Raw genomic sequence first — 14,289 nt, forward strand, 5'->3', positions numbered from 1 at the left:
GTGTTGTAAGAGGCGACTAAAATGCCAGGAGCAAGGGGCTAGTAACCCCTTCTCCCGTATAAATTACTAAATTTAAAAAGAGAAACTTTCGTTTTTCTTTTTGGGCCACCCTGCCTTGGTGGGATACGGCCGGTTTGTTGAAAAAAAAAAAAGAAAAAAAAAAAAAAAAAAAAAAAATATATATATATATATATATATATATATATATATATATATATATATATATATATTATATATTATATATATATATTATATATATATATATATATATATATATATATATATATATATATATATATATATATATATATATACATGTATATATATAATTTATGGTAGTAGGTTGGTAGACAGCAACCACCCAGGGAGGTACTACCGTCCTGCCAAGTGAGTGTAAAACGAAAGCCTGTAATTGTTTTACATGATGGTAGGATTGCTGGTGTCCTTTTTTCTGTCTCATGAACATGCAGGATTTCAGGTACGTCTTGCTACTTCTACTTACACTTAGGTCACACTACACATACATGTACAAGCGTATATATACATTCCCCTCTGGGTTTTCTTCTCTTTTCTTTCTAGTTCTTGTTCTTGTTTATTTCCTCTTATCTCCATAGGGAAGTGGAACAGAATTCTTCCTCCGTAAGCCATGCGTGTTGTAAGAGGCGACTAAAATGCTGGGAGCAAGGGGCTAGTAACCCCTTCTCCTGTATATATTACTAAATTTGAAAGGAGAAACTTTCGTTTTTCCTTTTGGGCCACCCCGCCTCGGTGGGATACGGCCGGTGTGTTGAAAGAAAGAAAGATACATATATATATATATATATATATATATATATATATATATATATATATATATATATATATATATATATAAGATTCCTTGTAAAATTTGCGATAAAGTTTATTACGGTCAAACTGGTAAAAATCTCGAACTAAGATTAAAACAACATAAATATAGCATTAGAACTGGACAAGATTCCAATGCTCTATTTATTCATGTAAGAGATTTTAACCATCCAATTGATTTTCAAAAAGTTGAGAAAGTAGTATCAAGCAAGTCCATGGTCGACAGGAATATAATTGAATCTTGTTTCATAAAAAGCCGTTTTGACAATAATATGAATATTTCCTTTGGTTTATATAAATTAGATCCATTTATAATTAATAGAATTTGGGAAGAATTTAATAATACACTGGACAAATAAATAGCTTGGGGGTGAGTTGTGCAAAGGACCTATCCAAGTTGGCTCGCCGCGCGTCACGTGTTTAACCGTTGTGGGATCTGATAGTGAGGTGCTGGCCGGATCCCTTATATAGCTTCCTTGGATGCTTCACTTTCATAGTTCCTTGATAATGTGAGTAGTCACGAAAGCGCTTGGAATTTCTCTATTCTTTCAGAGTGGTTGTTTTGCGCATATATATATATATATATATATATATATATATATATATATATATATATATATATATATATATATATATATAAACACACACACACCTGACGATCTGTTGGAGTGTGACCAGGGTAATATTTAGTGAAGGGATTCAGGGAAACCGGTTATTTTCTTATAGTCGGACTTGAGTCCTGGAAATGGGAAGTACAATGCCTGCACTTTAAAGGAGGGGTTTGGGATATTGGCAATTTGGAGGGATATGTTGTGTATCTTTATACGTATATGCTTCTAAACTGTTGTATTCTGAGCACCTCTGCAAAAGCAGTGATAATGTGTGAGTGTGGTGAAAGTGTTGAATGATGATGAAAGTATTTTCTTTTTGGGGATTTTCTTTCTTTTTTGGGTCACCCTGCCTCGGTGGGAGACGACCAACTTGTTGAAAAAAAAAATATATATATATATATATATATATATATTTATATATATGTATATATATATATATATATATATATATATATATATATATATATATATATATATATATATACAGTGGACCCCCGCTTAACGATCACCTCCGAATGCGACCAATTATGTAAGTGTATTTATGTAAGTGCGTTTGTACGTGTATGTTTGACGGTCTGAAATGGACTAATCTACTTCACAATATTCCTTAAAGGAAAAAATTCGGTCAGTACTGGCACCTGAACATACTACTGGAATGAAAAAAGTTCGTTAACCGGGGGACCACTGTATATATATATATTATATATATATATATATATATATATATATATATATATATATATATATATATATATATATATATATATATTATATATAATATATATATATATATATATATATATATATATATATATATATATATATATATATATATATATATATATATATATATATATATATATATATATATATATATATATATATATATATATATATATATATATATATATATATATATATATATATATATATATATATATATATATATATATATATATATATATATATATATATATAGATATATATATATATATGTATATATATATATATATATATATATATATATATATATATATATATATATATATATATATATATATGTATATATATATGTATATATATATGTATATATATATATATATGTATATATATATATATATATATATATATATATATATATATATATATATATATATATATATATACAGTGGACTCCCGCATAACGATCACCTCCGAATGCGACCAATTATGTAAGTGTATTTATGTAAGTGCGTTTGTACGTGTATGTTTGGGGGTCTGAAATGGACTAATCTACTTCACAATATTCCTTATGGGAACAAATTAGGTCAGTACTGGCACCTGAACATACTTCTGGAGTGAAAAAATATTGTTAACCGGGGGTCCACTGTATATATATATATATATATATATATATTATATATATTTTTTTTTTCAACAAGTTGGCCATCTCCCAGGTAGTAGGTTGGTAGACAGCAACTGCCCAGGGAGGTACTACCGTTCTGCCAAGTGAGTGTAAACCGAAAGCCTGTAATTGTTTTACATGATGGTAGTATTGCTGGTGTCCATTTTTCTGTCTTATAAACATGCAAGGTTTCAGGTACGTCTTGCTACTTCTGCTTACACTTAGGTCACACTACACATGTACAAGCATATATATACACACACCCCTCTGGGTTTTCTGCTATTTTCATTCTAGTTCTTGTTCTTGTTCTTGTTTATTTCCTCTTATCTCCATGGGGAAGTGGAACAGAATTCTTCCTCCGTAAGCCATGCGTGTTGTAAGAGGCGACTAAAATGCTGGGAGCAAGGGGCTAGTAATCCCTTCTCCTGTATAAATTACTAAATTTAAAAAGAGAAACTTTTGTTTTTCTTTTTGGGCCACCCTGCCTCGGTGGGATACGGCTGGTTTGTTGAAAGAAGAAAGAAAGAATATATATATATATATATATATATATATATATATATATATATATATATATATATATATATATATATATATATATATGTATATTATATATATTTTTTTTTTTCAACAAGTTGGCCATCTCCCAGGTAGTAGGTTGGTAGACAGCAACTGCCCAGGGAGGTACTACCGTTCTGCCAAGTGAGTGTAAACCGAAAGCCTGTAATTGTTTTACATGATGGTAGTATTGCTGGTGTCCATTTTTCTGTCTTATAAACATGCAAGGTTTCAGGTACGTCTTGCTACCTCTACTTACACTTAGGTCACACTACACATACATGTACAAGCATATATATACACACACCCCTCTGGGTTTTCTTCTATTTTCTCTCTAGTTCTTGTTCTTGTTTATTTCCTCTTATCTCCATTGGGAAGTGGAACAGAATTCTTCCTCCATAAGCCATGTGTGTTGTAAGAGGCGACTAAAATGCCGGGAGCAAGGGGCTAGTAACCCCTTCTCCCGTATAAATTACTAAATTTAAAAAGAGAAACATTTGTTTTTCTTTTTGGGCCACTTCACCTTGGTGGGATATAGCCGGTGTGTTGAAAGAAGAAGAAATATATATATATATATATATATATATATATACAGTGGACCCCCGGTTAACGATTTTAATCCGTGCAAGAGGGCTCATCGTTATGCGAAATAATCGTTATGCGAATCAATTTTCCCCATAAGAAATAATGGAAATAAAATTAATCCGTGCAAGACGCCCAAAAGTATGAAAAAAAATTTTTTTACCACATGAAATGTTAATTTTAATACACACAAACTGAAAAAGGCATGCACAATTAAATGACACTTACTTTTATTGAAGATCTGGTGATGATTGATGGGATGGGAGGAGGGAGAGCAATATCTTCTTACTGTTTAGAAGGGGAATCCCCTTCCATTAGGACTTGAGGTAGTAAGTCCTTTTCTGGGGTTACTTCCCTTCTTCTTTTAATGCCACTAGGGCCAGCTTCAGAGTCACTGGACTTCTTTCGCACAAGATATCTGTCCATAGTGGCCTGTACCTCTCGTTCCTTTATGACTTGCCTAAAGTGTTTCACAACATTGTCAGTGTAATAATCACCAGCACGGCTTGCAATAGCTGTGTGAGGGTGATTTTCATCCATGAAGGTTTGCACTTCAAGCCACTTAGCACAGATTTCCTTAATCTTTGAAGTAGGCAACTTTCTTCAATTCTCTCTCCCCTCCTCCGAGCAATTTCCTCAGGTCTGGCTTCTTGCTGTTGAATTGATCTAGCAGCTCATCAGTGGTTAGTTCTTCATTGTCCTCCTCCACCAACTCTTCCACATCATCCCCACTAACCTCCAACCCCAAGGACTTTCCCAATGCCACAATGGATTCCTCAACTGGCACAGGATTCTCAGGGTTAGCCTCAAACCCTTCAAAATCCCTTTTGTCTACACATTCTGGCCACAGTTTCTTCCAAGCAGAGTTCAAGGTCCTCTTTGTCACTTCCTCCCCAAGCCTTACCTATAAGGTTTACACAATTGAGGATGTTAAAGTGATCTCTCCAAACCTCTCTTAGAGTCAGTTGAGTTTCTGAGGTCATTACAAAGCACCTTTCAAACAGAGCTTTTGTGTACAGTTTCTTGAAGTTGGAAATAACCTGCTGGTCCATGGGCTGCAGGAGAGGAGTGGTATTAGGAGGCAAAACTTCACCTTAATGAAGCTCATGTCCCCATAAAGTCGCTCTGACCGTCTGTAGGATGACCAGGGGCATTGTCTAACACCAGGAGGCACTTAAGTTCTAATTTCTTTTCAGTTAGGTAATTTTTCACATTGGGGGCAAATGCATGGTGTAACCAGTTATAGAAAAAATTCCCTAGTGACCCATGCCTTACTGTTTGCCCTCCACAGCACACACAAATTATCCTTGAGGACATTCTTTTGCCTGAGCGCTCCTGGGAGTTTCAGAGTGATACACTAATAGGCTTCACTTTGCAATCACCAGTAGCATTGGCACACATCAACAAAGTAAGCCTGTCTTTCATAGGCTTATGTCCTGGGAGTGCCTTTTCCTCCTGAGTAATGTAGGTCCTGCTTGGCATTTTCTTCCAGAACAGGCCTGTTTCATCACAATTAAACACTTGTTCAGGTTTCAGTCCTTCAGTTTCTATGTACTCCTTGAATTCCTGCACATATTTTTCAGCCGCTTTGTGGTCGAACTGGCAGCCTCACCATGCCTTATCACACTATGGATGCCACTACGCTTCTTAAATCTCTCAAACCAACCTTTGCTGGCCTTAAATTCACTCACATCATCACTAGTTGCAGGCATTTTTTTAATTAAATCGTCATGCAACTTCCTAGCCTTTTCACATATGATCGCTTGAGAGACGTATCTCCTGCTATCTGTTTTTCATTTATCCACACCAATAAGAGTCTCTCAACATCTTCCATCAATTGCGATCTTTGTTTGAAAAACACAGTTGAACCTTTGGCAAGAACAGCTTCCTTGATTGTCTTTCTGGTGCCCACAATAGTAGCGATGGTTGATTGGGGTTTCTTGTACAGCTTGACTAGGATCGGCACTATCGCACTCCACTTTCATACTTATCAATTATCTCTTTCTTCATCTCTATAGTAATTCTTACCCTTTGAGGTGTAGGGTTGGCATCAGAAGCTTTCTTGGGGCCCATGGTCACTTATTTTCCAGAAACAGCACCGAAAATACTGTAATAATTGAAATATTCGAGTGTATGCTTGGATGTTACCGCGAGGCTGGCTGGTAAACAATGGGACGGAGCGGCACATGTGAGGCTGGCTGAGGGCACATTGGGCGCGTCTCGGACGAAATCGGTATGCGGGAAGGGTTTTTAATCGGTATGCAGGGCAAAAATTTTCCGATAAAAGTAATCGCGATTATGAAAAAATCGCTATCGCGATGCCATCGTTATCTTGGGGGTCCACTGTATATATATATATATATATATATATATATATATATATATATATATATATATATATATATATATATATATATATATATATATAATACACACACACACACACACACATTTATTTGGTCTATGTCCATTGGCTTTCCCATGCCCAGAGGTTTTCATTTTTCTTATTTCTATATAAATGTCAGTGTAAATCAGCTTTGAGTGGTATGCATGGTTGTTTTATTAGAATATGAAGTGTTGGGCGTGGGTGATCTCATAAGTGTGAATTTATACTGGTAGAAATGGGGTCACCGTATAAGAGAAATTTTGCAAAAAAGCAAAGCCACATAAAGCAAGGGAACCCTCTTCTTGTTTAATACAGTACCAATTTGTTTGTGAAAAGTTCAGTTTCTTTTCTAAGGTATCATCAACTAGTTAATTAATTGCACTAAGCTGCTTATGTCAAATATTAACTTAAAGCATATCTTAAATATTTACTTTTTATTAGGATGATCCATTTAAAACCAAAACGGGTGGGATGCTGGATTTAAACCAAGTGAAGAATGCCAAGAAGACAGATGATGCCTATGACACAGGAATTGGAACGTCATTTTCTGCTGAAACTAACAGAAGAGATGAAGATGCAGAAATGTAAGGTTCCCAGGTTATAATTACTTACACATAATGGGGCTGTGATGATTCATATGATTAGTACTTATGCTTCAAAGATGGGCATACAGTACTGTAGTACTCTATTTTTTGCCTTGTTTGTTGTCTTCTTTTCCCTGCTTCATGGTTTCTGGATATCGTGTGAGTGCCTCTTTCACATTCATTTTAATTCTTAATGTGTAGCTATAAGCTTCCCACTCCCCGGAAGAGATCTTCTCTATAATATAATTAAACGGTGAATGAAGCTTCACTACTATAATCTACTTCACTATTATAAAATTTTTCTTCACAGGCTATGGTGATGAAACAGTGGAATGGGATGTAAGGGATAGTATATTATGTAAGGAGCCCTTGGGATCAAACTGACAACCTAACTCTTGCAGATCCACAACTATATCAAATTTATCACAGAGTATACATAAGATTTGTATGTCAGTAGCTCAAGTTGTTCCTTATCACAGACATAAACACACATTAGTGAGTACACTTACATCTTCATACAATCCACATCACAGACACACATGCTTTTGTGTGTGTAAGAGAAGAAATGGCAAGTCAAAGTCACTCTCAAAATTGGGGAGAGGGGGAAATGAAGGAAGCAGCTGGGAATGATAAAGGATGGCCAAAAGACCCAACTGAGAGAGGAGTTTGAGGGAAGGTTCAATTCCCTTTAGAGAGAAACCTTAGCAATTTGCAATGAAGCAAGAGATAAAAATCACAGAACAGACTAAAATGCTGTATTGATATTGCTCCCAGTGTCCATTTTTTAACAGTTTCTTCTGAATATTTTTCTGAAGGTAATGTCACCAAAAGTATGTAATTTAATGGAAAACTTGTGGAATTACACAAGAGCAGAGTTAATGCTCTGGGCACATTGCATGCATCGGTGATTTTGCCAACTTTGAGTCCTATTTAAGTCAGTTTCATTACTCCATTTGACCAGATTCTTAGCTGTTTCACTGGTACTCGAGGGAATTGATAAAGTAGATGTGGATAGGCTGTTTGAGAGGCGAGAAATAGGAACTCTTTGACACTACTAGAAGTTAAAGTCACAGATGAGCCACAGGACTGTTAAGAAATATTTCTTCAGTCTCAAGAGTAGTTGGGAAATGGAATGATCTTCATGAGAAAGTGGTGGAGGCAGGCTCCATACATAGTTTTAAGAGCAGGCACAATAGGTCCCACAAGGCCCTAGGGCCCAGGGACAGAATAGGATAGGGCCTTGTGGGCCTTATCCTATTCCGTCACATAAAGGAGTGAATCTGAAGAGTGGCAAGAGGCAGGGTCAGAATCTGAGAATTGACCACTGCAGCCACATATGGTGAGCACACAATAGCTCTCAGGTAACAGCATTTAGGAAAATATCTGCCTTGCATTTTAGAATCTGGTGAAGGTGGTCCATTATTGAAGTAAAGGAAATAATTTTGGGAATATTGTGGACTAAAATCCCTTTAAGGGAGGTGCCTAGATGCCAATGAAGGGCTCTTGAACCAAGGAACTAGTTATCCTTTCTTTCCTTAGACTGAACTTGATTACCTTCGAGTTCCCAGGCACTATGACCACTATGGGTTAGCAATTCCACATTACTGTTAAAAACATATGCCAATTATTGTCACTACACAACAAACAGGTTAAAAAATTAAAATCAGTACAATACTTCAGTTTGTAGGTATTAATGTTTGAATACTAAATTATTTTAATTTACTATGTAAGTTATAAAGGACAATGTATTTTTTGTGTATGTATCATTAAATCTGGTGAAAAACTTTATTTCTGCATATGTAATTTTTTTTTTTTTTTTTTTTAGGCAAAAGTACATTGAAGAAAATCTAGCTAAGCGGAAGGGCATTCAATCTGAGGAGAACCCAGAGGAGCAGCAACGATACCAAACATTAGAGGAAGCAGCACTGCATGCCGTTCCTGATATTTTGCGTGAATCCACTAGCAAAAGAAGTGAAGAAATGTTGAGCAATCAGGTAAATCAGTTAGACAACTGTTATCATTGAGAAAGTCATTGAATGCAAGCATTGTTAATTAAAAAAAAAAAAGCTAGTTTACTAATGTAGGCATTAACCCTTAAACTGTGTCCAATGTTCTAGTATGCAGCTGACGACTATGTGTCCAACGTACTAGTGTGCATAATTTTTCATACCCTCAAACCTGCCACCTACCAATATTTTTGACCATAGTACAACATCTTTGGGTCTTCTACAATTTCTTCATACCTCTGAAAAAATCTAAGGCCAGGAGGGTCTACACAGTGCATCATAGTTAACTACACAGGTTACAGTATATGTCCAATGTACTAGTATGCCTAACTATCAAAAGTAAACAGTGAAATCAGAAGTTGTTGTTCCACCACCAACTTCCCTACCAGCAAACAGGGTGTGGAAGTTGCATGAAGATGACTTATTCATTTTAGATTTATTACTATTTCATGATTCTAATGAATTCAGTCAGCAAGCACTATAAGTAGATTTAACTCAGGATAACCCAGCCAAGTCAAACAATGCGACTTATTTCCATGTTTTGATGAGTATTGTACCTTGAAACAATTGTAATATTAACCCTTTGACTGTCGCGGTCGTATATATACGTCATAGGAGATACTGTGTTTATGTATCTATATGCATAAATTCTAGTGGCTTCAAATCAAGCAGGAGAAAGCTGGTAGGCCCACATGTGAGAGAATGGGTCTCCATGGTCAGTGTGCACCATATAAAAAATCGGGGAGCCAGTGGTGCATTGTGGGAATACCATTTCAGTCGTCCTTTTTCAGCATGTCTAGCCGGTAAGAAATATGTGACTCCCCAGCAAATCTGGGACTCTTCTCTTCCCAAGTGATGCTCTAACACAGATGGAAGAGTCATTGAAGATCAATTTCATGATTTCGAGGAGTTTGAGACCAAAAGCAATGGAGGAGGAGGAGGAGGAAGAAGAAGAGGAGGAGGAAGAAGAAGAGGAGGAGGAGGAAGAAGAGGAGGAGGAGGAAGAAGAGGAGGAGGAAGAAGAGGAGGAGGAAGGAAGGAGGAAGAGGAAGGAAGGAGGAAGAAGGAGGGAGGAGGAGGAAGGAGGGAGGAGGAGGAAGGAGGGAGGAGGTGGAAGGAGGGAGGAGAAGGAAGGAGGGAGGAGGAGGGAGGGAGGAGGAGGGAGGAGGAGGAAGGAGGAGGAAGGAAGAAGAAGGAGGAAGGAAGAAGGAGGAAGGAAGAAGAAGAAGAAGAAGAGGAGGAGGAAGAATAGGAAGAAGAGGAATAATAATAATAATAATAATACCTAATAATAATAATATATAATAATATATAATAATATGTTCCCTTGAGGCATGAAAACAGTTCACCCCATGACAGTGACAAGATAAGGGGAGATAACATCTGATAAGAGCTGACCTTTGATGAGCATAAACGAGGGTGGAGGGAGGGGGGCAGCTGTCCATATGTCAAGAGCCAGGAGGAGGAGGAGGAGGAGGAGAAGGAGAAGGAGAAGGAGGAGGAGAAGGAGAAGAGGGAGGAGGAGGAGGAGGAGAAGGAGAAGGAGGAGGAGAAGGAGAAGGAGGAGGAGGAGGAGAAGAAGGAGAAGGAGAAGGAGGAGGAGGAGAAGGAGAAGAAGGAGGAGGAGAAGGAGGAGAAGGAGGAGAAGGAGAAGGAGAAGGAGAAGAAGGAGGAGAAGGAGAAGAAGGAGGAGGAGAAGGAGGAGGAGAAGGAGAAGAAGGAGGAGGAGAAGGAGAAGAAGGAAGAGGAGAAGGAGAAGAGGGAGGAGGAGAAGGAGAAGAGGGAGGAGGAGAAGGAGGAGGAGGAGGAGAAGAAGAAGAAGGAGGAGGAGGAGGAAGAGGAGGAGGAGGACGAGGAGGAGGAGGAGGAGGAGAAGACGGCGACGAACAAACATTTGTCTGTCTGTCTATTTGTCTGTCTGCCAAGCTCCCTGTCTATCTGTTTAGCTCTGTCTCAGAGAGAGCCACAAGACTGTGTCATCATCATGTTTACTCACATCTTCAAGCAGAGTATAGCACTTTGTCTGGATTTTTTGGGTTATCCTAGGTAATTTACACTATTTATACTTGTATTTATGTGTACCTGTGAGACAGAGATAGACAGAGAGAAAGAGAGAGACAGATTGAAAGAGATAGAATGAGGGAGAAAGATAATTAGATAGAATGGAGGGGAAGCAGCATCCGACCCCATTGTTTTGACAGGCGGTAGGGGGAGTGAGTAATGAGACAATATGTCATTTTGACAGCTGCGGACTCCTGACTCAAAACAATTATAAGCCACACACTCGCACCCAAGACAAGCTTGCTGAATGGTGATAATAGCAGTTTTATGAAAGTATCTAGTGACTATATATGTGTATATATATTATAGAAACCAGAAGCAAGAAGGGAAGGCAGGAATGAAGGAAGGACTAGATGAAAGGAAGGAAAAAAGTAAGGAAGGACAGATGAAGGAATGTAGGAAGAGAGGTTGAATGCCCTCCAGGTAGCCTCCAGGTAGGAAAGGAATGAAGGAAATTAAGAAGGAAGGAATGATGACACACGACCATTTACCTAGGATAACTACATAACACAACTGCCTGCTAATACTTTGAAGAAAACTGCTCAGACGAGGTGTTTTGTCTTTGCACATAAAAAAAAACTTCCACAAAAATGCACACACACTGATTTTATGTGTGAGGAGTGTAAAACACCACTGTGTATGACACCATGTTTTATGTGTGAGGAGTGTAAAACACCACTGTGTATGACACCATGTTTTATGTGTGAGAGTGTAAAACACCATTGTGTATGACACCATGTTTTATGTGTGAGGAGTGTAAAACACCACTGTGTATGACACCATGTTTTATGTGTGAGGAGTGTAAAACACCACTGTGTATGACACCATGTTTTATGTGTGAGGAGTGTAAAACACCACTGTGTATGACACCATGTTTTATGTGTGAGGAGTGTAAAACACCACTGTGTATGAGAACATGTTTCAAAGAGTTCCACAAGCTGCAGAACTTCTAGGAGTATGTTCAGTGACTGTATATTGGTATATATATTATAGAACAATAGTAATAAAAAAATTTTTGCATTGTTTGTTTTTGTAAACAAGTTTTGTAAACAATATATTGATAATTATGTTTGTACTCACCTATTTGTGGTTGCAGGGGTCGAGTCTTAGCTCCTGGCCCCGCCTCTTCACCGGTTGCTACTGGGCCCTCTCTCTCCCCGCTCCATGAGCTTTATCAAACCTCGTCTTAAAACTGTGTATGGTTCCTGCCTCCACTACGTCATTTTCTAGGCTATTCCACTGCCTTACAACTCTATGACTGAAGAAATACTTCCTAATATCTCTCTGACTCATTTGTGTCTTCAACTTCCAATTGTGGCCTCTTGTTTCTGTGTCCCCTCCCTGGAACATCCTGTCTTTGTCCACCTTGTCTATTCCACGCAGTATTTTATATGTCATTATCATGTCTCCCCTGACCCTCCTGTCCTCCAGTGTCGTCAGGCCGATTTCCCTTAATCTTTCTTCATAGGACATTCCCCTTAGCTCTGGAACTAACCTTGTCGCAAACCTTTGTACTTTCTCTAGTTTCTTGACGTGCTTTATCAAGTGCGGGTTCCAAACAGGTGCTGCATACTCCAGTATGGGCCTGACATACACGGTGTACAGTGTCTTGAACGATTCCTTACTAAGGTATCGGAATGCTGTTCTCAGGTTTGCCAGGCGCCCATATGCTGCAGCAGTTATCTGGTTGATGTGTGCTTCCGGAGACATGCTCGGTGTTATACTCACCCCAAGATCTTTCTCCTTGAGTGAGGTTTGCAGTCTTCGGCCACCTAGCCTATACTCGGTCTGTGGTCTTCTGTGCCCTTCCCCTATCTTCATGACTTTGCATTTGGCAGGATTAAATTCGAGAAGCCATTTGCTGGACCAGGTGTCCAGTCTGTCCAGGTCTCTTTGAAGTCCTGCCTGGTCCTCATCAGATTTAATTCTCCTCATTAACTTTGCATCATCTGCAAACAGGGACACTTCTGAGTCTAACCCTTCCATCATGTCGTTCACATATACCAAAAATAGCACTGGTCCTAGGACCGACCCCTGTGGGACCCCGCTCGTCACAGGTGCCCACTGTGATACATCATTACATACCATGACTCGTTGTTGTCTCCCTGTCAGGTATTCTCTGATCCATTGCAGTGCCCTTCCTGTTATATGCGCCTGATGCTCTAGCTTCTGCACTAATCTCTTTTGAGGAACTGTGTCAAAGGCCTTCTTGCAGTCCAAGAAGATGCAATCAACCCACCCCTCTCTCTCGTGTCTTACTTCTGTTATTTTATCATAAAACTCCAGAAGGTTTGTGACACAGGATTTGCCTTCCATGAATCCGTGCTGGTTGGCATTTATACTCTTGTTCCGTTCCAGGTGCTCCACCACTCTCCTCCTGATAATCTTCTCCATAATTTTGCATACTATACACGTCAATGACACAGGTCTATAGTTTAGTGCCTCTTTTCTGTCTCCTTTTTTAAAAATGGGAACTACATTTGCCGTCTTCCATACCTCAGGTAGTTGCCCAGTTTCCAGGGACGTGTTGAAGATTGTGGTAAGTGGCACGCACAACATATCTGCTCCCTCTCTAAGGACCCACGGGGAGATGTTGTCCGGTCCCATTGCCTTTGAGGTATCGATGTCCCTTAGCAGTTTCTTCACCTCCTCCTCATCTGTATGTATGTCGTCCAACACTTGTTGGTGTATTCCTTGCTGGTGTCCCCATCTGGTCTGTCCCCCCAGAGTCCTTCCTGACTCTACTGTAAATACTTCCTTAAATCTCGTGTTGAGCTCCTCACATACCTCTTGATCGTTTCTTGTGAGTTCTCCACCTTCTTTCTTCAGCCTTATCACCTGGTCCTTGACTGTTGTCTTCCTCCTAATGTGGCTATACAGCAGTTTCGGGTCAGATTTGACTTTCGATGCTATGTCGTTTTCATACTGTCGCTGGGCCTCCCTCCTTATCTGTGCATACTCGTTTCTGGCTCTTCTACTAATCTCCTTGTTTTCCTGGGTCCTATGCCTCCTGTACCTTTTCCATTCTCTGTTGCACTTAGTTTTTGCCTCCCTACACCTTCGGGTAAACCAAGGACTCGTTTTGGTCTTCCTATTATTTCTGTTTCCCTTGGGAACAAAACTTTCCTCTGCCTCCTTGCACTTTGTTGCCACATATTCCATCATCTCGTTTACTGATTTTCCTACCATTTCTCTGTCCCACTGAACCTCCTGCAGGAAGTTTCTCATACCTGTGTAGTCCCCCCTTTTATAGTTTGGCCTGACCCCTTCA

The 14,289-nt window shown here is 38.7% G+C and overlaps 1 protein-coding gene across 2 annotated transcripts in view; it reads left to right on the forward strand.

The window, feature by feature from the left end:
- LOC128691206 (splicing factor C9orf78 homolog) overlaps positions 1–14,289 on the forward strand; it is a 76,160-nt gene that overhangs the window by 21,713 nt on the left and 40,158 nt on the right. For both annotated transcript variants that reach the window (XM_053780067.2, XM_053780066.2), the window contains exons 3-4: positions 6,809–6,951; positions 8,777–8,945. In XM_053780067.2, coding sequence (XP_053636042.1) covers positions 6,809–6,951; positions 8,777–8,945 — 312 coding nt within the window. The remainder of the gene's footprint in view (positions 1–6,808; positions 6,952–8,776; positions 8,946–14,289) is intronic.

The sequence above is a fragment of the Cherax quadricarinatus genome, chromosome 27 (assembly GCF_038502225.1).
Source record: "Cherax quadricarinatus isolate ZL_2023a chromosome 27, ASM3850222v1, whole genome shotgun sequence".
Lineage (NCBI taxonomy): Eukaryota > Metazoa > Arthropoda > Malacostraca > Decapoda > Parastacidae > Cherax > Cherax quadricarinatus.